We start from the raw sequence: 24,418 nt of genomic DNA, 5'->3' as shown, positions 1-24,418 counted from the left end.
AGAGGCCTGGACAAGGCTAGAGGCCAGGGTCCATGCTACAGGCAAGGTGGCCAGGGCTGGCTCTAGGCTGCAGGCAGAGACATCAGAGCTGATGTGGCAGCAAGGAAGCCCAGCTGCAGGCAGGGAAGACAGGAGGCTGAACTGGGACAGAGGCAGGAAGGCCTGGAAATCTGGAGGGTGGGAGGCAGAGAAGCCCAGGCCCATGTGGAGGGCCAGGCCCAGGCTGGAGGGCGGGATGTGGCCGGAAGCAGCGGGAAGCGGGGATCGCGGCTCCGGGCGGGTGGGACGCAGCGGGAAGCGGGGATCGCGGCTCCGGGCGGGTGGGACGCAGCGGGAAGCGGGGATCGCGGCTCCGGGCGGGTGGGACGCAGCGGGAAGCGGGGATCGCGGCTCCGGGCGGGTGGGACGCAGCGGGAAGCGGGGATCGCGGCTCCGGGCGGGTGGGACGCAGCGGGAAGCGGGGATCGCGGCTCCGGGCGGGTGGGACGCAGCGGGAAGCGGGGATCGCGGCTCCGGGCGGGTGGGACGCAGCGGGAAGCGGGGATCGCGGCTCCGGGCGGGTGGGACGCAGCGGGAAGCGGGGATCGCGGCTCCGGGCGGGTGGGACGCAGCGGGAAGCGGGGATCGCGGCTCCGGGCAGGGAGACCCGCGCTGGGGTGGGCCGGGCGCTGTCGGCCCTGTCCGTGGTGCTGAAGCGCGGCCCCGCGGGCGCACGGTGCGGGCACGGCCCCACCGGAGGAGCAACCGGGGGGAAGCCAGGCCTGGCCCCACGGCAGGCTGGAGGCAGCAAGCATGAAACCTCAGTCACTCATCCTCTGTCACCAGCCAGTCTACTGATACAGCTAACCCACAGCTCCTGGGGAAGGCAAACTTCTGGCCCCCGCTGGCAGCCTTGGAACTATCCCACAGTCTCCTGCATCTGACATAATTCACAGCTCACCCCTTCACAAATACAAACGAGGGGGGAGGGGGTTAGTCGGAAACTCCACCCCCTCGCCTAGTTTTCCAATAATATTTTATCATTCCAATAAAACACACAACTGCCTAACTTATGACATTTAAATTCTTGCCTAGTCACACACCATCATGAATTAATGTCCCATCATTCATGCCCTGTCGTACCTAATTGCTCAAATAACATATGATTTTAATGTTTCTATTTTTCTGCCCTGGTGCTTATTGCCCGGACATCAAAAACTGAAAAACAGCCCTGCAATCATACTGTTAGTAAACCAGTATCATGGAAAGAAAAATCCCAGCTGACATAACTTGTGCAGTCACTTAACTTTCACTCATCCTACCGCGATTGTTCACTCTCTCCCCCAGAAACTTTCAAGCAGGTTTGCATGTCCTCAGGTCCCTCTTGGGGAAGGTCCTCCCCCTAGTGCAGCAGCTCTGATACTGGCACAAGCAGGTAAGATGTGCCTTGTACCACATGTAATCAGCTGAGCCACAAGTTCTGGGGAACAAGTAAAAGGGACAGCCAGAGGCTGTTTCTGGAGTACCTCCATGCCGCAGTGACCTCAGAAGCCTAGGAACAAGATCCGGCCCTTGTTATGCCCAAATCTCCAGAAATCAGCTCATTCTGTACTGCTGATCTCAAGAGATGCAGTGACGTTTAACCAAGACAAAAGTACACCTCATCTTTAGGATCACATCCAAGAGGAATGTTTGGCCTCTCCTTGAAGGGAAGCTCACAACAAGATATCCATCAGGCCATTGCTGAACAGCAAGGACTGTGCCACAGAGGATGAGTCCCCACAAAACCTCAACTTACCTCAGGTTCACATTTTACCCCAATCCTGAAACAAGCCTTATAAAAAGACCCACATACACATAGCCCCACGTAGGAACAGACTCGTTCAAAACATCCCCAGCATTGTCTGCAGTCTTTTTTAAAGAGTGGATGGGAAAAAAACAGGACCTTTGTTAAACCACCATTGCCCATTTCACACATCCGCCAAAAGACAATTGATCAAACTTCAGAATGGGAAGTAACTCTAATAGACACACAGCGCAGCTAGATAGAACATCTCAACATTTCAAAGAAAGAAAGGAGAGACAAAGCAAAATCCTGAGAGCCAGGTACCAGAGTGATAGTTATAACCTACGAATCCAACCCGGCAACGAACATTTATGATAGCATTATTATAACTCATCTTACATTGCAACAGCATCCCACAATTCAAGGCCAGGTTTCATGAGAAACCATACAAAGTGTTACGCTGCAAATAGATCAAATAAGAGCAGAGAAAATATATGTTATTATTCCAGGTTTTCCAATGAGGAACTGAGGCAGGACAAGTCTTGCCGTAAGGTGCACAGTGCTTGAGTTAGAAACTTTCCTTCTCACGCCCCACTAGAGTACATCAGTCACAAACTCGCCACTCCGCCTCCTACTACAACACATTAAACCTTCTTCACAGCAGAGCAAAGCAGCCTGAAGCCAGGAATTAGTTACCCAGCCCTCTGAATGCAGGTCAAATGATTTCAACCCAGCCTGAAGGAAAGCCACAGTCCTGTAGGGAAATGGTCTCTCCTCTGGCCTTGCGCACAATGCCTGGTAAAATGCAGGACCTACCTCTGCTGGCTACAGAAAAAGGAAATGCTGCAGTTAATTGCTTATCAGTCACCTGTGGTAACAACCGGGAATAAACATGCCATCACACCACTACTGCTGATTAGCATATCAGCAAGGACCTGCCCTACACTGGCATCCAAGGGAACAAAGCAGATGGGGGGGCAGGACAGGAAAGTTAAGGGAAACAGAGGAGATGTTACTGCTGTTTATTTTAGTGACTGCTCTATAAGCATGCCCAGCATTTTATATAATAACTAGAGACACATGGCAGAGAAATGCTTCCCTGAGTAAATCACAGCACAGAAGTTTGCCCCTAGAAGAGGCTGCAGCAGGAACATCCTCAGAGTACAAATGGAAGTCAAAGGGTACCCAAGCTGCTGCCTGATTAGGGATAGTAAAGGAACATTCACCCAGTGGAAATTAAAGTGCCCTTTAAATTTTTCTCATAGCTATTTTGCCTATATTCATGGAGAAATTCAGTTCCTATTTAGCCCTTTACAAATGCAAAATAAACCAAGTTAAATTATCAAGGAGGTGGCTTAGGTAGATGCATTTTACTTCACCCTCCCAGTGAGCTAAGAACTTACATACAGTCATATACTGTGTCCCGTCTCACATGCAGACTTATTAGGCTGCACTGACTCGAGAGTATGGACAGGAAATCAGAAGCAATTAACACATGACAGTTTGGGTTAGGAGAAGACTGCTGGGATAGGTATGACAGCAGCACAGTGACGAAAGGACAAAGCAGGGAGAAATAATCAGGGAGGGGGAGGAAGGGTAACAGGACATCCAGAATCAAGTGGAGGACTGCAGACAGCCACAGGGCCTGGAGCTGGTTATGGGAAGAGAGCGAGAGTTTAACCCTGCTGCGTAAATAAGAATGACTCTTTCAGAGCAAGGCAATAGATCATTAACTACAAAGCAGGGGAAAATGACCCTCAAGACATGACTTAGAGGGAACAGTGTTATACTGGCAATAATTCAGCATCTGATATTTTGTTTATTTCTTTATTTAGTGTAAGGTCTCGATCAAGCTCCCAGACACACAGAGCAAAGGAGGTGAACCTTGCCAGCCTTGCAAGACAGTTGCCTGCAGCCCTTTGAAAGTGCATGGGTCTCAGTTGCTGGAGGGCTTCAAGTGCTGTCCTGAAACAGCACTGAAGAGGGCAGAGAGCAACTCACCAACCTTGTGCTGCCTCAGCTACCTCAGTTCTCAGGGGATGCAGCCCAGCTTCTTTCCTATCAAAGCCTAAAACCATAACACATCTCTGGGAATTCCCACATCAAAGCTACAAACCACATCCAATACCAGGGCAACAGTTCATATGACATTGCACAACTGCTGTGAACCCAGCCAGGACACTGAAGCTAACTCCATGCTCAGTAAACAACACAACCTACAGAGGAGGTTCTGGGAAGCTCTGATTAGTCACAGGCAAACTTGAGCTGTGATAACAAGCCCATAGATCAGCCAGCTCAGTCTTTCACCAGGCAAAGCAGATCCCTGCACATTCCTGCCAGCACCTTCCAGACCTTCCCCAACCCTCAACTTTGGGAGAAAAAGACTGGCAGGATCACACAAAAATGCCTTTGGAGCAGAAGGTGATCTGACCATACCATACTCAAAAAACTGTTACACTCCGCACAAAGCACTCCAGGGTCTCCATCTTTAAGACCCCTGGAAGAGACAGCTTGATCGCCCATGTCATCCTTACTCTGGCGGGCAGGGCTGAGAGTGGGCTCATTGACAGGAGCTGTGTCTTGACCAGCCCACAAACCAATTTAAAGCATGTATAAACCTCCAGAAGACAGTTTAAGAAGAGCCTCTGAATGCAGACAGAAATGGCAATTATTAATTTTCTAAATAGAAATCTGACTACTTAAGCCTTATTTAAAAGTGTGCCTGTCTGTATAATTACACAGCCTTAATTTGTTTTCTTTACTACACAATAAATAAGGTGTGCACAATTACCCTCTGCAAATAAAAGGCAGTGCCTCCTGACTGGCTGGCTGAGTACACAGCCGCCCAAGAAAGCATTTAGAGGGAATCAGTCTCCTAAGCACCCACTTCCCAGTAAAGGGGAGACTCACGTATTGCAAATGTCAGCTTGTCTAGCTCTAGGCATAACCTGGTGGGAGTCTGCTCTCCCACATGCACAGCTCTACTGTCCCACAGCCAGCAAAAGCTGGATGCTTTGGCCAGCAGCAAACAGGTCCTGTCCTCTCTCCCATGCACGGATTCCTGGTGCACTGTGAAGCTGAGCTCACCTGTGGACTTCCCAGTACCTAATGAGGAATGTGATAATGTTGTATACTTCCCCACAAGGCACTCAAACAACCTCTCTTTACTATTCCTCTGCCTGTTTTTATGATATGAGCGGAAACTTGATATCCCCATGACTTGCAATCCTTTATCAAGTTCAAATAAACTGGCCAAAGCATTCCAGTGTTATTAGGAAAATGATAGAGAGTGAGAGCGTGCAAGATTTCCTCAACAAGCTGTGCTAAACACAGCGACATAGTGAATATGTATTCAGACGGTTTACATGTCTCAAATGTAGGGACCATATCACCCCACAGTTTTCTTGTACAGCCTCAAGCCAAAGACTGAGGTTTTCTGTCAACACCAAACATTTCCTATGTTCACCTGCTAACGCTGACTTCCACAAATCTTGGCTACAAAGGCTGTTTTCCACAGCCTAGACCTGCTGGTCCTTGCATCCAATGCATGGTGCTCTCTAGGATCATCCCCACATTAGCCAAAGGGCTGTCAAAGCTGCACAGACACAGGACCAGGAACCCACCAGTGCAACTTTGCCCAGCAAGACGACCTCAGTGAGGGCACAAAATGACACTGGATGCTAACCAGCTTCGACCAGACCCACAACCATCCCCATTCAACATCTAGCCAGTACTTGTTCTGGAAAGAGTTAACTGCCTCAGCCTAACTGCCAGTAGAAGAGGTAGTTCCACATTACAAAACCTACTGTTATATTTTGGATTAATTGCCTGCATAGCAGTGATAGGCTTCACAGCACCGATGATCAGAGAAGACATGGAGCCCTAACTCTCCTCATTCAAGAAGAACACACAAAGTTATTGCTAGATGTACACCTCTGGCTTCCAGTCACTCGCTGCTCCTCCACTGATTAGGTTGGCCTTAACCCCCTTATACAGCTAATTTCAAAACTTAAAGGACAGGCATGACCCTGCCAGGCAGCACTTTGAAGCCTACCACTCAGGCAGCTGAATGCTGAAAAGCCCCTTCATAGGTCTCTCGCTTTTCCTCCCTGATTCTGTGATGGGGAAGGGGGGGGGGGGGGGGGGATGGGGAAGGGGAACAAGCCAAACTTCATCCAGAACCACTATCTTAAACTCCCACAAACCTGAGCTCCTGCAATTAGAGCTGTGATAAGTTATCTGCTTGTGATTGCACAGCTGGGGTCTGAAGACAAACATGTGCACAGAGGAAGGGCCAGAAATAGAAGTTGCTGGGAGAAGACAGAGCTATCTGGCCCATCTGAGAGGAGGAAACCTTGATGAAAGGCACTGGGGAAAAAAAACTCACTTCAGCAGGAGGCTGAGATTTAACCCAGGATGGGGAGTGGGGAACAGCTTTTGAGTCTTTACAATTTGTACATGAGCTTCACGTGGAAAAATGCCTGCTGCTGCTCAGACCTAGCTTGTAACACCCTGCAAAGGTCCAGCTCACCATCCCCACCATCTTGTGCCAACCCCTCCTGGCAGTGAAACCCCTCTGTCATTTATGAGACCCATTTTGCCATCTTATAGACTCAAGTCCACCTGCAACTGTCCAAACAGCCAGCAAAGGAGAAGAAAAACCAGAGCAGCAGCAATAACACATAGCAGGAACTCAACAAGCTTAAGCACACCATCCGATGGTCCCCAGCCCCGTACCCAGCTGCAGCCAGCCCTACTACAAGGGGATTGGGACAGTATCCCTTGCTCCTGTCAGCTACTGTACCTGGTTACAGCAGGCCAAGACTTACAGCAGAGTGACATTTCCATTAATCCTTTTATCCCTGGCTCCTACGTGCAGCGGCTGCAGAAAATGTCAGGCCTTTGGCGAGCCAAGCTTCCCAGGAGGCAGCAGCTGTGGAGGAGCCGAGGAGGCACCCCGGTGCGCTTGCACAGTGCCACGGCCATGGAGGGGCCCCGGGTGGCACCAGGTACCTGCCAGGCTATGCAAAGCCTCCAGAGCCACTCCAGAAAAAGCAGCCTGGCTGCAAGGGAGCAGCAGCACCATGGCCCAGGAGCCTCTGGGGAACAGGAGGGAACCACCATCCCTGCAAGCACCAGGTCTCCATCCCTGGGTGCCCAGTATCCACCAAGGGGGACATCAACCCTGCAAACATCCACGTTGCCAGCTTCCAGGAACAGCATCAAAACCCACTAGAAAACACTAACCAAATAATATACTTACTTGCCTCAAGCTTCAAAAGGCAAGGAAAGAAAGATGTTAAGAACATGATCAATCTTACATGACCCAAGCAGTAAACAAACACATATTTCATCACCACATACCAACCTTAACTCTTGACACAAGATGGATGTGGGTTTTTTTCCAATCTCAAAAGTAATCTCAAAAGACAAAACCAAACACTTTTGGAAAAAGCAGCAACAATCGCATGTGTACATATTAACACCACATTCAGCCTCAAAACAAGCATACATGGCCTTCTAAACTACAACATCCAAACTAATTTAATCAGGAATCAAATGTTATACATTTTATCTGCTAGATACATAAACAGCAACTGCACAATTGACAAACACCCCACCACCACCCCCAAAAAAAAAATAATCAAGTGGGAGAGGTCTTCAGAGAGACGTTTCTCAGTAAAAAACTACAAAAACACACAAAACAAACACTACAAATCAAAATAACAAAGCACAGAAATCAGGAAATTCCCAGTGGTCAGCATTAAGGAAGGTTTATTATGACAAAACACACAAGCTCAGTGCTTCTTCACAACTATTCATGCCCTTTGGTACGGCAGATCTCCTATTTGGCAAGTACTTTACCGTCACTTAGCAACTGTAACTGGTTTTCCAAAAAGGAAGCTTTTGGGGTTTTTCAGTTCACATCATCTCTGAGCAGACATCAAAAGACAAATCTATCCTGCTCTGCGGGTCACATCTATCTCCCTCCGCCAGCAGCATGCCCATATCGATGGCCACATGCATCTGCAGACTCAAACAGATGTGCACTACGACTGTTTTTCATGGAAGAAGTCACTAACGCTGGTTTCCAAAAAGCAGGGATACACACACTCTCCACCCAGCCCATCAACTCATGCCCACGGCCAAGGCCTCCCACCAGCCCCTTTACTCCTTTTATATCTATACCAGAGCAGAGAGGGGTTTGATCTCAGACACAGTCACTTTGATGAGCTATTTCAAGCCCATGGAGCGCCTGGCACACCAGCCTGAAATCCAGGCTTTTCTTTATTGCCTTGGGAAAGGTAAATGCATATCTAGAAGAGAAATCAGTGCCCTTAGCCTCAAGGATGTGGAACGTCCCCAAGACAACACCATACCCACTGGCTAATGATGCCCCAGCAGCTGGACACTTGTGCAATGTCCCATGATAACAGGACTCCAGCCTCTCCAGCACAAAACAGCCCTACCCCAGGCCTGCTGCAGACACCAGTTTAAGAAGTTAATAATTAGGCCCAAAGCTGGCAGCCCCGTGCCCCAGGATTTGTGCCAGAAAAGCATCCTTTGGTTAAAAGCTAATGAGCAGGGCAGGCTCCAGCTGTGTGGTGAGGCATGTGGCTGCCCCCCGAACTCTGCAGAAAGGGAAATGTGCACCAGCCACCGCAAGGCTGCTAATGATGCAAGCGATGGTTTAGAGCAGCGATCAAAGCCAGGGCAGGACTAGAAACCAAACCCCATCAGCTGCCCAGTGGGAGCTCACCCCATCCTGCGTCACATCATGCTTCCCTGCATATCCGCTGTTCCTTTTCCTGTCCTTTACCACCTCTCCCTCCCTTTCCCCATCGCTCTGCCCGACAGGCACTTTGGAGATCCATTCCAGGGATCACCTTCCCACAGGGAGCAGAGGGAAAAGGAGAGGAGCCATCAGCACTCACATGTAGCGCAGGTGAGGGTTCTTGGCAAAGGCGCGTGGCTGGATGTTTCGTAGTCCTGAGTTCCTGATTGTCCTGTGAAGAGATGCAGAAGGGCAGCAATGGAGTCAAGGCAGACAACTGCTCTAAAACCCTGCACTCAGCATCTGAAGTGCACTGGGAGGCCTCGATTCCCCGCCCCAGGAGGCACATCTCTCCCTAGACAGCCTCTATGAGCTACAAGCAAAGAGGAAATTGGGCTTTTCAGCTTCATCTGATACGGTGACAGCACAGGCTCAGCGCAGAGCAGCTGCTGGACAAGAATCTCCCCCCACATTCACCAAGGCTTGCTGGGGTGGCCCAGAGCATCTCCTGCTCCTCTCCCCTCTCCCTCCATCTCCACAAGCAGCACTGCCTGCTCCCACAGCAAACTTAACACCCAGCACCGCCATCTCCCCTCCCTCAAACCCAAGAAAAACCTTTCTGCTTGCAGCTCTGTTAAGGAGGGGTGAGTATTTTGCCTAGGGAATTATGGACATTGAGGGGGAATCCTCTTCCCACCCTGTTTTGGAGAAGCTCTGTCAGCACTGTGACCAGGATTTATCAATATCTGCTGCGAACAAGTGTATGCCTGACTCCACTGATGCTTTTTTAGGTGAGATGAGAACAGCAGCCAGCCTGCTTACAAGGGTTATGTGTGTTAGAAGTACAGCTTTCTGGGGTTTAGATATTGAGTGCTCAGCAACGTACACCTCTCCTCCAACCCACACACAAGCTGTACCTAATGCAAAGCTCCCAGGGAAACAGATTAGCAAAGTCTCCGATTAAGTCTGAACAACACTGCATCTCACACAAGCAGCACTCAGGGCACTCCCAGCTCCAGGAGGATGCAGGAGGGGGAATTAAGTGTTTTTCATGGAAAAACATTCTTGCTTGGCCAGGCTTCCCAAGCACCTAGCAAGAGCTGTCAATCTCATGGACCTCAGTTTCCCCTCCATGACGCACACAGTTGACCTCTCCTGGTGCTCAGAGTGCTGTGCAGGAAGACGCGATTACCTTACTGTGCAGCACCACCATGATGGCAATTGCACTAAATGAGGACCAACAGCCCAGCAATGAAGGATCAGTGGAGACAGCTGGAATTTTGCATTGTGGGGCTGAAATGAGTCAGAACAACACACAAGCCCAGAACCAGAACAGCAGGGGAGAGGTCAGGGTTGATGTGTGCTGGCAGAACTGTCAGGAGCTAGCAATCTTCCTTCTCACAGACCCAGCAAGGACCGAAAAGCACTCTGCAGAGTCTCATAGCAAAACACAGTAGAGCCAGTAGCTTAAACAGGCTCCGAACACTGCGGCGTGGAGACTGCAGATGGAGGGAAGCACAGCTCTCTGCTGGAAGGAAGGGGCTGCCCATTGCTCTTCTCCTCCCCGACACGCAGGACATACTCACAGCCTCTGGAGTCCCGTGTACAGCTCCATGTCAACAGCATTCAGCGTCTGCAAATTCTTCCAGTTCTCTATGTGTCTGCAGAGAAGAAGGAAAGGCTCAGCTGCTGCACGAGATGGTCACTCTGCCCGTGCAGGGGACAGCACACCGAGAGAGCGTGTCATGCCATACCACCCTGCCCCATTCCGTTTTCCCAACATTTTGGAAAAGCCAAACAACAGTGTTTTACCCACAGCTTCAGGCACAGAACGCGCAACCAAGCCATTAACATCTTTGCTCTCTGTACCTCACCGCACACATTTATGAAACAAAGACACAATTGATACAGCTCACACAAAAGGAGTGAATACAGAAACACAAAACCTCTCAACAAAAAATTAGGGCCTAAATAGGAAAAAAAGAAAAGTCATATTTATCCAGTCTTACTGGGGTGGATAAACAGGGTCCTAGCCTTTGTTGGCAGGAGAGCAACAAACTTAGTTTGGAAACCATGCCTTTATTATAAATTCCTGAGTCGCCTGGGGGCACTCTGGCAGGTATGTTATAGAGAACAAGCCCAGAAATAGATCTGTCACTGCAGGATCGTTATTCAATAAATATTAGAGCCAGGGGAAAGTGACAGAACAACAGCCCCAGAGAACAGGGTCCCCTGTTATAGGCAGCACAGGAGCAATGCTGGCAGCAGTGTGGCCAGCTGGCTGTGGCCGTGGGCTTCTGCTAACAAGCTGCAACGCTACGTCGTGGGGAGGAAGCTCAGTCCTCATCCCCCAGGCAGTCCTTGGCCAGTTCAGTCTTTCTCCCAGATTAAACTCAGACATACTTCCACCAGAAAGCACAAACATTTTCAAGAGGTTCTTTGCTGGGGAGCAGGTGGAGGTGGTCCTCTTTCAAAGGTGAACTGAGAGGGGGAAAACACTTCTGGCTGATCCTCTTAGACAACATGTGAAAGAAGCCCAACTTTTAAGTTTATGAACATGTGCACCCAAGCTCACAATCTGCCTTGATGTAATAGTTGTCTTTGAACTTGGCCCTGGAGAGGGGAAACAGTTCCAAGTGATGCAGGGTTGGGTTGATAAGCCAGCACTGAGAACCATCCTATGATTCTAGGCAAGAACGTTGCAGGACCCCACGTGGTGGTCCAGGGGGCAAGTAAGCAGGAGAGGGAACTTTGACCACTTCTAGAACAGTCACAGGGGCCACAAGTTCCTCCTCCAGCATTCATTACACCTTGTGCTTGCACAAGAACAAATGAATCAGTGTAACAGAACTATATGGACCTATTTAAGCCATATCCCAGACACCACCAAGAAAGGAAAATACAAAATACAAAATACAAAGCCTGGACTAAATCTAAACCTATTTCTGCACTCTCACCATGCAGATCCAAGAAAAGCAGAGACCTGCAAGAGTCACCTCTGCTTCCCGCATGTCTAATAATTATCTACACACCCAAAGGGGTTAATGTAAGGATGCAGCATAAGCTCCCAACTGGTTGCTACATGACAGTGAAAGTTACAGTTCATCCTCAATGACCTGCTCATTGGCTTGAATCGCCTGTGTCCCGGACAGAATGAGGAAAAGGACATTATTATAGCTATTTCATATTCCCTGCCAACATCTAAGGCCCCTGCGAACACTTGCAGAACAAAACACAGACTGGGAGGAGTCAGTCAAGAGATCCCACAGCTCGCTGAAACCCTTCCGAGACAGGGCAGGACTGTGAGTTTAGGTCCTGGGCCACAAGACTGCAGGACTGAGCAAGGCTAGAAACACATTGAAGACATTTCCCATCTTCAACTCATACACACACACAAAAGAGGTCCTCCAATAGGAAGAATGTGGAAAGAAGCAAAAACGGGATAACGTGCATTTACCACCAGGTCATGCTGAAGTTACAGCATCCAAGCAATGACCTTCAGGGAGGGATGGAGCAGCCCAGAGCTATGGAGCAACCACAGCTGGGAAAGAGGTGGCAGCCAGATTGGCTCTTGTTTTATTGATTGTGTTTGCTAAAAAAAGTCAAGGTTATTTTTGACCTGACACTCAAAGCCATGTGGGCAGCATTTTAGAAGAGGCAGAAAAAAGACCCTAGCTTGTTCCCAGTGACATGCACAGGCATGGCTTTCTGATGACTCAGCACTGAGGTACAGGGGTCCTGGGGGGGCCCTACAGCCAAGCCCCCTCAGAAGTCACATTACACTAGACTGTAAATACAACTCCACGACCTGTGTTCTACCATCCCAAATGAAGCCCATGAGGTTCCTGAGCCAGATATGTTTTGGCATGTTATTTAACAGACACACAACACCTACAAAGTGATAGACAAGAGAAACAACAGTGGAAATAAATACATACATACACAGACATTTACATACAGGATAATCCCCCATCCCAGCAGCTACTTTTATGTAGAGTGCCATACAGGGAAACAGCTTAATCTTGAATTAGGTGCACAGGTCAGCAAGGGACTTTAAGTCCTTTAAGCTACACAGACATTTCCCTTCTCAGGGACTTCAGGAAATGGCTTTCTTTTTTTCTGTGATTTTTCAACTTAGCTGGAGTTGCACCCTTGCTCCTAGAAGCAGCAAATCAGTCTTGGTTCACAGGCACCTCAAAAATACACCAGGAAAACCATTTTCTTTGTTTCCCTACTTCTTTGGAAAGAATATGTAACTTTGTGCTGGCTGGGTTCATCTGAATCCACTTTAAAAACGAAACAGAAACACATCTTATTCTGAAAGCTCAAGGAGTCAAGCTGTGATTTTAAAATTGGCAGTGGTTGCACAGGAAAGCAAACCAAACAAGCAAAGAAACTTCACCCCTAAAACTTAAGTCCCTCTTCATGTCCTTCAGCATCTCAACTAGCTGCTCCTCTTTTCCTTCCAGGATTCTGTTTACCCTAGAAATCTTACGTCCTCCCAAAGGCTGTTGAAGACTGAGCCCTTCCCTTCTCCTCTGCCTCGGTTCATTAACCCAGCAGGAACACGGGTGCTGGGTTCACACCAAATACAGATGTGACAGCTCCCTGCCCTGCCCTGGTCTGTGCAATCAGGCACTGAGGTATGAATTAGTCAGTGGGTTACTCCCTCCTCCCTGCAAGCATCTCTATATATTCCTGTGGCATTCCTCAGTTATTACTAAGGTAAGCTGCTCTTCTGCAAGATGCAATAGTTTCAAGCCCAAAACCATACTTAAATCCTGAAGTGCTCACCATGCACATCCACCTAGACTCATTTCCAACTTCTAATTGAGACCATACGAGATGCACCGCAGACACAGATGAGACTGCTCGCTTTGGGGAGGGGGGTGTGTGTGGAGTGAAGGGGCCGTTTGCCTAAATACTCGCTTTCTTCTCATACTTCTTGCCTGTTTGGGGGGTACTGCTGGTCCAGGTCTCCTTGCGCTGCAGAGCTGCCATTATACCATGCCTCCTACAGACCGATCAAAGTCTACCTTAGGTGTAGCTAGGGCTTTGCCCTCCCAGCTGATACTGAAACACTGCCCCAGAACTCCCCTCCTCTTCTCATTTCTGACCCAAATATACTCCAAGTATTTTACATCCATTTTCTCTTGTGTTGAAACTATCTTTGCTTAAGCAGCTCTTTTTCTTTCCTGGCATTTCTTCCTCCCTCCTTTACAAGCAAGAGCCAGACCCACCCAGCTATCATTTGTAGGTTACATGAGGCCAGCTCTAAGGCAGCATGTCTGTACCAAGCAGCGAAGTGCAAAGCTAATTGTCTCAAGTGCCTTGAAGAGATACTAACTCAAATCCCAGAAGTGATGCAGATATACTGCTCAGAGTCCTGGTAGCGAAATTATTTTGCTTCTGGTTTCAGACCCAGCACAACTGATGCTCGCACTTGGTGACCTATGCAAGAAGGACCACTGGGATAGATACCATAATAGAAAATGGCTTTCTATTTTCTTCATTGGCTTTTAAGTCCCTTTTTCTTGAATAAGGGTGACCGAAAACACAGAGCAGTCTCCAGGTCTCACTTGTATAACAGCATGAACAACTCCCCAGTTACACTGGAAACACCATGACGTGCTGCCTGAGATCACACTGACCTTTCCAACAACCCCATCAGCCTGGAGGCTTGTTTTCACTCTGTAATCAAAGCACTGCACCAAGCATTTCTATCCACCAGGTTGTTACCAACTGACATGATTTCTTAGCTGGCAGCAAAAGCCCCATTACACCCACATTTGCATTCACCCCACTTTGCATTACAGACTCACTCTTGGTTTTGCTACTGCAGCTCTTCCCCTTGGCCATCCTCACCCCATTTTGTGTTCCCACAGCCCCAGCACTGTGCCAGCAGGGAAGCCCCTGAGCACACTCCTGCCTTTAGTGCCGTTGTACTCAACAAAAGCAGAAGCCAACACCTCCAAGAAACCTCAGCGGTTATCTCCTCTTTCAACACTTCCCACCACCACTCCTCCATTATCCAGCTCTTCACCTACAACAGCTGGGCTATACTGTGTCTTCTCCAGGAAAAACAAACCACTTCTGATGTAATGCAGCATCATATTAACCTCTCACCACAAAGTCATCTCTTTGCTGAGGAAATTGGTTACCTTTCCAAAGGAAGAAATGGGGTTTATCCTGACAAAAGCTAACTTTAGGAGGCCAGCCCTGCACCATATCTCAGCCTCCACATACTCACAGACACACCTTTACAACTTGTTGAAAGCCTTATAAACCGCTGCAGTTAAACCAATGGTCAGTCCACAGCACGCATGCTGTGTCCCAGTTGCTAGCAACCTTGTGAAGCATGAAGCCCTGTTTATCAGCTCTGCAGCTCGTGAGCATCACTTCTCACTTCAAATCCCTAGGCACCGTTTGAAGCCTGTAAGGTGGCAGGTATCTTGCCCCTGCGTCACACAGACATCAGCAGTCTTGTTGACCAAATTGTCAGCTGGTCTCCAGAAGTGCCAGGAGCTTGCCCCACTTGCTCGAAGGGGACTGGTAACCACCAACTCTGTGGAAATGATGGCTCCTTTCACTCCCAGAAGGGCATCATGCAAGAAGCTGTTCGACAGCACAGGCTGGCGTCACCTTCTTGATAGCACGCGGCAAGCCTGCACAGTAATGCGTGCTCCCCTTCAGGGCCAATGCAGCAAGGAGACTAGAATATCCACTGGGATTAAACACAGCCAGGTTTATTGTGTCCCACATGCCTGAGGCAGAGGTGAAAAACAGCCTCTTATGCCAGTTTACCAAGTGATGAGCTTGAGGCTACTTAATGTGTCTGGCCTTCCTTCACCCTCCTCATACAACAACGATAATATTTATCTGATCTCTCTCAGCCTTTCAAGCACTGCGGTCAATAACTAAAAAAGGTACTCAATAAGCAACAAGTATTATATAGCATGTGTACACACATGCTACCCAAATGTGTATCTAGCCCAGACTTGGAGGGGAGCAACTTTTCACCAGGATGCCATCAGCTCCATTCGCTGTGAGAACAGATGACACATCCCTGTCAGAGCCATGCCGTGCAAGTACCACCACGCAGGTTTGGGTGCTGGGCAGTGAATAAATCATGCACCAGCAAGCAGGCGGCACCCAACACATGCACACACAATTATTTTATTTATATATGTTTTGATACATATATATATGAAAGGCAAGCAGAGCATTTGACTCCTCTTGTAGGACAACAGGAAAATTGATTTGTCATCCAGGCATATTATACCTGGCGATCCAGACAGAAGCATTAGCTTCCAATTACCCAATATGTTTAACATTATAAACAAACCTCCTGGCACACCAGCTCCAGACCATACAATTATTAATTTGATTGCAAGCAGGGAATAGAGGGAAGACATCTTCTAAAACCCTTGACCGGTAAGATCTGCTTCCTCCAAGCAGAGGTGCTGCAGATGTTGACAGGAAGCCCGGGAGGCTGGGAAACCCGTGGCACTGGTGCAGGTCCCGCACCCCCGGGCAAAGCACAGCCATGGTGGGGACTGCCAGCTCCTTTTATCCATCTTTTGCACCCCACATAGGGCTGAGGAAGCCATAAAGGAATCCGCTGTCTTTCACAGTATTATAAGGCACTTATTGCATACATTTAATATCCAGAGGCGTGAAGGACTTGTTTCTCTCAATATGGAAGTTATAAAAGTGAATTGGTAACTGAGCATTAAAGGCAAGTGCAGCTGCATAAAGACTTATGAGGGAAATATTTTCCTCATCTAAAGCACGGGCTTCCCCTTCCCAAAAATGCATGGAAGAGTCACCCAGCAGTGGATAACTTTGCATCCTTGAGGATAATTTGAGGTCAGTGGGAAAAGGGGAGGGGGGAGGCAGAAAGCAAACTCAGCTTTATAGAAACAATTATGAGCATAACCCCACAGTGTAATTGTGATTCGTCAAGGTAACGATCATAAAACACACCACTGTGACACAGCTTCCACTGCACCAGCAGATCTCCTCTTGCCAAGGCCGTGCACAGGTACATGGGTGCTGCAGAGGATACAAGGGGGGTGTCCCCAGTCCCCACCCCATGGGCTCAGCAACATCCAACCCAACGATCCAGGCCCTTCCAGAAAGGCTGGACATAGGAAAAAGCCCCCAGTCCCCCGAGGTGGGAAGGCCATGGGAACAATACAGCCATGCATGAGCCACCGCAGTGGGGTGTCTCAATAGTCTTCCTGGAGAAACCAAACTGCCACACACGAGCAACTCAAGGACACAAGGCATTCACAGGAGGGGACTCCCTGCAGTCACCTTTCAGATGAGCATAAATGAGCTCCACACTCACCCCAACAGCACCTGCCCGGCCCCAGACCAGCTAGGAGCAACGACTAGGTGCAGAAGAGCTGCTACAGCTGTGCTATCTAACAAGACTGACACATAGAGACACCCTGTTATGGAAGACAGCCCGAGAAACAGCTTTAAGCTTTGCTGAACAATTTTCTAGATGCTACAACGAAGCCATACACCCCGGCACCCATAAGGACACACAGGAGCAGTACCTAAAAGGAGAGGAAAAGTGCATGCATTTAAAAAACAGCGGTGCCAACATGACCAGGACTCCATCCTTTACTTTTGCCTTCAAGGACACGAGAACCTCTCAGACACAGGGTGCACTGTGCCCTCTGTTTGTGCACTCACCCATTTTCCTTGTATGATCTCCACAAAACTCCAGGACAGTCTCCACATCCCACACCAGCTCTGGCTGGCAACTTACGGAGCTGAAAGCATCCCTTCCAGGGACAATGTGTCATTATTACTAGAGGACAGCAGGCTGCCTGGACTCAGCATGGACAGATTGCCGCAGCACACTGGAAGCAGTATGTTCCCGTTATCACACACTACAACCAAAGTTTTTCAGTGTGGGAAGAGTTATGCCTAGTCACTCACTTTCAGAAAGGAAGAAATAGGTGCAGGTGGGATGGCAGAGCTGAAGTGCTCTGGGCAGCAGTGCAACTGCCATCAAAACAAGTACCCTCCTTTGATATCCATTACTATTACTCAGCTAGTGCTGGCAGAAGGCAGCCCTGGGGTCCCGAGCAAGAACTGAGGTGTCCAAAATCATCCCAGTGCTGAAGAAATCTCATTTACCAGAGATGAGCAACAGTGCAAAAGCTTCAGGAGGAAACGGAATTCCAAGTGCCACAGCATCTCCTGCATGGGGAGCAGGATTGGGCGGAGCAGTGCCCCTAAACCCCTCTGTGTACAGATTGTGCTCCTGGCTCAGCCCCAGCTCCCTGCCCACCACCTCAGCACCTCTCAGCTGGATCTCTCTCCACCTTTCTTATTTATTGCATACCACTCTCTGACCCCTGCACAGTCTCAGACACCACCTGAAGCGACAGCTCAGGATGGGATGAGCAGTTTAGTCCTGCAGACATGGACAGAAGTACACAAATCCAACTGCCTTGAGATAAAGCATCAGCAAGAGCCCACAACCCCCACCTGCAGCATCAGCTGTATGCTCCCCTTTTCCTCTGGAAAGCAGGCTCAAAATTTATGGTATTTCCCCAAAAGGGAATTTCTTTCATTACTGTCCAGCAGGAGAGCCCACAGAGCCAGTCCTCTGTGCCCAGAGAGGTGCTTCCACCGTTAGACATGGATCTAGGGCACGTAGAGCAGGGGCTCCTGTTCGGAACTGCTAACATCAACCCGTGCGTATCTAATGACACCACATCTCAGAAACAAGAGGGCAATTCAAGGGCAGAAAAAACAATTCCCCTGGGAGTTTTACACCAAACAAACCTCAAGGTGAGGCATCCCCCTCTGCTTTATGGGGCACAGCAGACCAAAAGAGCTCCAATTTTTAGGCAGCTCCCCAGGCACCTGCCATGCTAAAGGAAAGGATGCTTTTATCCATAGGATTTCATATGCAGTGAGAGCCAGCAGCGTGCACCATTTTGTGGTCTTTAAAGATCAAACAGCATTTTATAGAGGAAGCAGCACCCTGGTCACAATCAGCTTCAGTAATCACATTCTGATTTATTAAACTCTCCCTGCAACTTCAAACTGGAAGTCCGATTCCCTCACGCTCCCGTCTCCGAACAGGTCTGGGGTTTTTCAGAAATTAACATATATATATCTCTAAATTAGAGACAGAGCTGCCAAGCTCTGCTCCAAAGGCAGTTGTGTTTCTCTCCTGAAGAACACAGTGCCTACACACATTAGCAAGATAAGGAGACATTCTAAAGGTATGGGATCACTAGAGTTCAACTTGGCAGGAATAACTCTTGGTACAGAGTACTGCCAAGGAGCATGTGGTGGAAAAGAGCCCTGCAAAAAGGCACAAAGCCTTGATGATGGTCAATACGATATCCTGACAGAGCATATTAGCTCAGCTAGGACCCAAAGGGGAGTGCTGCCAGCCACGCGCATTGTACTTCATGCTGTGCTTGAAGACAGGAAAATGGATGGAGGAGGAAAAGGAGAAAATAAAGTCTCCCACGAACTGGCTGTTACTGTGATATACAGTGCTGGGAATGAGAAAGCAGGAACGACAGTCCAGTAAGAGCAGATACGAGAGCCAGGGATGGGGCTGCACAAACACCACAGTGGGAGGGGGCTGCAGTCCTTAATCCAGACCCGCTGCCTTTCCTGGCCCTGCCCGCTGCCACCCACCCACTCAAACCCACAAGCACGCTTTCTAAAACCACAGCCTCCACAGGAGTCTAAATTCAGGAGGTTTTTTACATCCGTATCAGCTTCATCTCAAATCCTGTTTCAATGTAGCTGCACATTTTTGGGCAGATCCTGCCACTGCTCCCATGCCTAGATCCCAAAAGCAGCATAGAAACCAGAGCTTGGAGCTGCAAACTGCGGGTGCCAAAGGATCCCTCTGCTTCTGCAGTTATGGCTATTTAGCAGCCAGATCCAGCGCCCTCCCTCAGTCCCACATCCCACTTTATCCCCCTCCACTCCACCACCCCCATAGCATTGCTCATCCCGTCTCCAGCTTTCCCACACCCCCCAAACACCGGGAAAGCCGCTGCCTGAGCAAAGCGAGGGGAGAGCCAATCTTTCTTGGACTCAAATCCCGCTCCCACGAAGCATTTGTTTTCCCAAACAGCTCCCAAGGAGCCTGAACTTTGATCCTCCAGTATTTTGGCTCCTCAGATGTTTATGAAGTTCGAACAAGTGGGCAGCAATGCCCAGCTGGGCTGGCCGCAGGCCAGGCTCCCAGCCGCTCCGCTCAGGACGGCCACGGGCAGAGCAACTCCAACCTGCAAGAAGAATTGCCAGGATCCCCATTACCTCCATGGCACGGCAAATCTGCCTGCCCAGCCCACCGGCTGCTCCCCATAAAGCCAAAGGACTGGGCAAGCTCGCCATGGAGTTTGTTTTGAGCCAAACTGCCAGGACCCCTCCCTGCCCAGCTTGTATCTGCCTTGCAAATAAATCACAGCCAGCTCTGTCCACCCTCCCCACCAGAGATGGGGCTCCTCCATCACCCATGAGGACTCAATCCCCTTTTCCCCAGCCAGGAGAAAATCCTTCCCCCTCCCCTTAAGCTTTTCCTATAAGGAGACACACACTAGCTTGTTCTTACTACAGAGGTGTAAGAGCAGAAGCATCACCCACGAGCAGGGGGATGTACCCATTAAGACATCGTGACTCGGAGCTCTAGGCTTCCCAGGATAGCAGATATTTTGTGGGAAGTCAGCTGGCTCCAAAAAGGAAAAGCTAACCAGCACACCTATAAACACAACACAGGCAGGAGGAGGCAGGGAAGAAAGGAGAGCAGGGAGGGAACAGACACTTTAAAAGCTCCTCTCCCAGCGCTCTACTTTGTTCCAATAAATGTGAAAAAAGCACCTTGCAAAATGTTATAGGAGAAGACACTCTGACAGCCAGAGATGCTGCTAACTGGGCTGTTGGGTTTGAGCTGATCCAGTTATGCAAACAGCAAATCTGGGGACTGTTTCTATCTCGTATCACAGTTCACTCTGCCGTTCCCCCAGATAAAGGCGTAACTGAATTGCAGAGAACCCTCTGGTCACCCAGCACCTCGACGGAGCGGCAGCCACAGCCTGGGCTTGCCAGCTCTCCAACACCAGCCGCCCTGACCAAGCCCCTGCCCTTCACTCCCCACAGGCACCTCCTTCGGCAGGGAGGTGGAAACCTTTGAGCTCACGCTATCCAAACACACTGCTGTGCCCTTCGCCAACAGGCTCTCCTCACACTGTTTGAAAATGTTCTTCATCACGGGGGCTTGGGTGGTTGCACAGAGGGTTTAAGGCCACAGAGGTGAGAAGCGATGACATCCAGTCCCAGGTGGACCATGGCAGCCCACGTGTCCCTCTCCACAGCCCCAGGCCACATCCCCTACTGTGAGACATGTGAGACATGATGAGCCTGATAGATTGGTGCTCCTGAAAAAAAAAAAAAAAAAAAAAAAAAGTCTCCTATTTCTGAAGCGCTACCAGAAGGCTGGCATTAAACTGACAGGTATAAAATCTCGCAGGAGCATCTGAGGAATCCAGAGGTCCTGCTCGGTTGGAGCTGTAGAGAGGCAGCTAGCAAGGAAGCTGGGCTGCACCTCCTGACAGCATCTGCCCTTTCACCATTTGGGCTGAAGATACATTTAACAGGACACATGTCTTTTTGGCACCGTTTTGAGTCACGCAAGAATTTCAAAGCCAGAAGGCAGATCATCAGACCAAGTCCTTCCAGGGAGATTTTGTTGTTGCTGTTGTTGGTTTACATACATACATATATATGGGGGTTTTGTTTGGGGTTGTTTTTTTTTCCAAAGAATCACTCTCCTGGGCAGCTGGAGTGCTAGGAGGGTCCCAGCACCAGCCCAACCTCGGAGGAAACTACCTGAGCCCAGAGGGTTATCAGCAAAGGGAAGCTCATTCTGCGTAAAGAATACAGACATTGTCTGCCACCAGCCCCGGGCAGCCCCCCGGGGAGCAGGCTGGCTCACTTGCAGCCTGCAGCAGCTGGGGCCCAAGAGCCCATGCTGTGTGCCAGGCTGGGCTTACCAGGGACAGCAGCTGGCGGGGAACAGCTCTCCCACATGCCGGCTCCTTCCCCTTCTGTGGATATTGCAACGGGACAGAGAAGGACTGCCTTCATGCTCCCTCCTCCTGGCTGGGACCAGGTATCGCCAACTTACACAGCTGGCATCAACCCAGCAATATGCCCTCACCCACACAGCCCCCCTGCACCAGCCTTGCACTGGGCATGTGAGATGCCCACCAACCCTCAAGCCACCTTCGAGCTCACCAGGCACCCAGAAGACCTGCCCAAAGGCCCAGTGGTGGCCCCCAAACCCAAGCCACCACCAAACCACAGATAAGACCCAACAGCACCGGGTCAAGCCACTCTCTGATCTCTGCTGCTGCAATGCCAAGGCTCAGATTCAGCCCCTGGGATGGGACACACAGTGTCACGGTGACAGTCTTGTGCCCATCACTGCATTCCCAAAGTTTTCTGCACCAACAGCATTATTTACACCCATTCTAGCTGTTTCTCTGGCTCCTAGTGAGGGCAGGAGGCATAGGAGAATGAAGCAGGATGAGGACAGACACCAGAGCCAGAGCATCACTGAGATGCTCCAAGGCCAGAAGATGCAGCTCCCTCCCCTGGGGCTCTGGGCCCTGAGGGGAAGCAGAGGCAGGTGAAGGGCATCCCCAGCTCCCACCTGAACTGACACAGCTCCCAGCACCACTGGAATCACATCAGCAGCAACAAGCTCAGCAGTGCCACCAGCTTGGGAAATCACCCTGTGCATAGGCAGCTGCAGCATCCTGCACAGCTCCCTCAAGAGCCACCAGCACACACTGCCATCACACCGCACAGCCCTGCAAGCTCCTGTCCCTTTCCCCAGACCCAAAGCCCTGACACGGCTGTCCCACGAGGGTATCCCAGCCCTCCCAAGCGGCACAGTGCAAGCACCAGCTCCAGTTTCCATATTTTAGGTGGCAAGAGCATCAGGGCTGCCTGTAGGCTGCCTGGCCATGAGGTCCCACACAAACACACTGAGCCAGAGACCTTCTGAGCAAGAGGCAATACATGATCTCCTGAAACCCCTGCACGCTGACCAACAGCTTCTGCCCATGACAGTGTTCAGCTGGGTTGTTTTTGGTTTTTCACATCTTTCCCCTATCTCCCCTTTGAAAAATCCTGTAGTTGCTATGGAAATAGTCTCATCAGTATGACTGGAGCGTAGCAGTGCCAGCCAAAACTCCCTGTGGCTCCCAGTTGACACCAGTGCCTAGAAACTGGCAGCACTGGAGGTTATCCCAAGCTGCACAGGGGATACCCTGAGCTTAAAGCACCACTTGGCACTAATGGGTGAGTGAGACCCATCTGGGACTCAAAAAAAGCCTGCAATTCACTCAGGGATAAACCAGGAAGACAAAAAAAAAATAATTGAGACATCCTCACATTGGCTAAGGGATGAGAGGGTAATAAACAACAAAAAGCTGCAATCTGCCCCAGCAATACCCTCACCACAAGCAGGAGGTGGCCACAAATAAGGGTAGTAGGAGCCAAGCTGAGCTTTGTCACTGGCCCTGCCACCAGTTTGATGCACATCTCAGGCAGGCTTCTGCCACCCTCTTCATACTCCCACCTTCCCACCTCCAATATGCAGCAATAAGCAAGCAGGGTGCAAACAGCAACCATCAAGTGTTGTGAAGAGGCTTGGGAGAGCAGAGCAAGAATCTCTCCCATCCAGCAGAGACCAGCATGTTGGACAATTGCTATGTGCCACAAGGGTGCTTTGCTCTGAGTGACCCCCTCCCCTCCGAGGGCCGTGGCTGCAGACCATTCAGATTTTACACTGTGAGCCGATTCCCTTGCTGAAAACACTGGCAGGGTCTTTGCAGGTGAAGGATCATCCTTTACCACTACAGCTTGGAGCAAGGTCCCCAGGTTCCAGAGACCAGCTGAGTGGGAAATGCATCTTCTCCACAGGATGGACAGCAGGCCAGCAGCGCTTAGTGCACATGGAGATGCTCCTGCCATGCTGGCAGATGTAACGCATTTGTCATTAACCCTGGATTTAGAGTAAGTGCTAGGGAATGCCATCTCCATCACCCTATCCAGCTGGGAGACAGGGAAGATGTGACACCCCTGCCAACAGCATGGACATCTCCTGCCTCCAGCCACGCTGAATAGCTGTATTCAACCTGTTAGTGCCCATCACCTTGTCACCAGCTGCAGCTCGTGACAAACAGCAGCTCCGCTAGAAATGACAGCAGGAGGCTCTCACAGCTGCAGGATACAAATGCAGGCCTGTGCCACTACAGAGGGCTGTCCCCAGCCATCCCTAACCTGACATCACTTCACAAATGGCAGTTTAACCTTGCTGCAACCTGGTGCCACAGTAATGAGCTTCTGAGCTGTGTGGTGGACAGTCACATCACCAAACCCTTGACAGCACTCATTGTGGACCACCACGCATGAAACTCCTTTCACAGCATCATTGCATGCTTGGCAATACAGATGTTTCCCCAAGCATTCTCTCCTGGGGCAGGGATTTTCCTACATTCAATACTGATGTCACCATGCAGATCTCCCACTAAGCTTCAGTATATTCCCCCACCAGCCCTACATGAAGCTCCTGGAGCTGTGACACAACATATCCCACCCGCTGCTCTCAGTCCTGTCCGCAAAGGGGGAAACACTATAGGCAGCAGCACCATAAGGCACTATGGCATGTCCATTGGGCTGACACATTAATTGGTGCCAGGGTGGATCTGAGTGCAGCACAGAACATTGCTGGACCCTGCCAGTCTTTACAGGTGCACAACCCTAATTAATGGTCTAAACAACAATTTGCATCATCAAACTGCAAGGGGCAC

The 24,418-nt window shown here is 49.9% G+C and overlaps 1 protein-coding gene across 5 annotated transcripts in view; it reads right to left on the bottom strand.

Annotated features, from left to right (window-relative positions):
- Positions 1 to 24,418, bottom strand: part of NTRK3 (neurotrophic receptor tyrosine kinase 3) — a 223,671-nt gene that overhangs the window by 172,931 nt on the left and 26,322 nt on the right. For all 5 annotated transcript variants that reach the window (XM_080396202.1, XM_080396201.1, XM_080396199.1 and 2 more), the window contains 2 exons: positions 10,127 to 10,201; positions 8,701 to 8,772 (listed from right to left, as the gene is read on the bottom strand). In XM_080396202.1, coding sequence (XP_080252328.1) covers positions 8,701 to 8,772; positions 10,127 to 10,155 — 101 coding nt within the window. In that variant the 5' untranslated portion in view covers positions 10,156 to 10,201. The remainder of the gene's footprint in view (positions 1 to 8,700; positions 8,773 to 10,126; positions 10,202 to 24,418) is intronic.

This window comes from Falco punctatus, assembly GCF_963210335.1.
Source record: "Falco punctatus genome assembly, chromosome: 7".
NCBI classification, from domain to species: Eukaryota; Metazoa; Chordata; class Aves; order Falconiformes; family Falconidae; genus Falco; species Falco punctatus.
The sequence above is the reverse complement of the archived record's forward strand: the minus strand, read 5'-3'. Positions and strand labels throughout refer to the sequence as shown.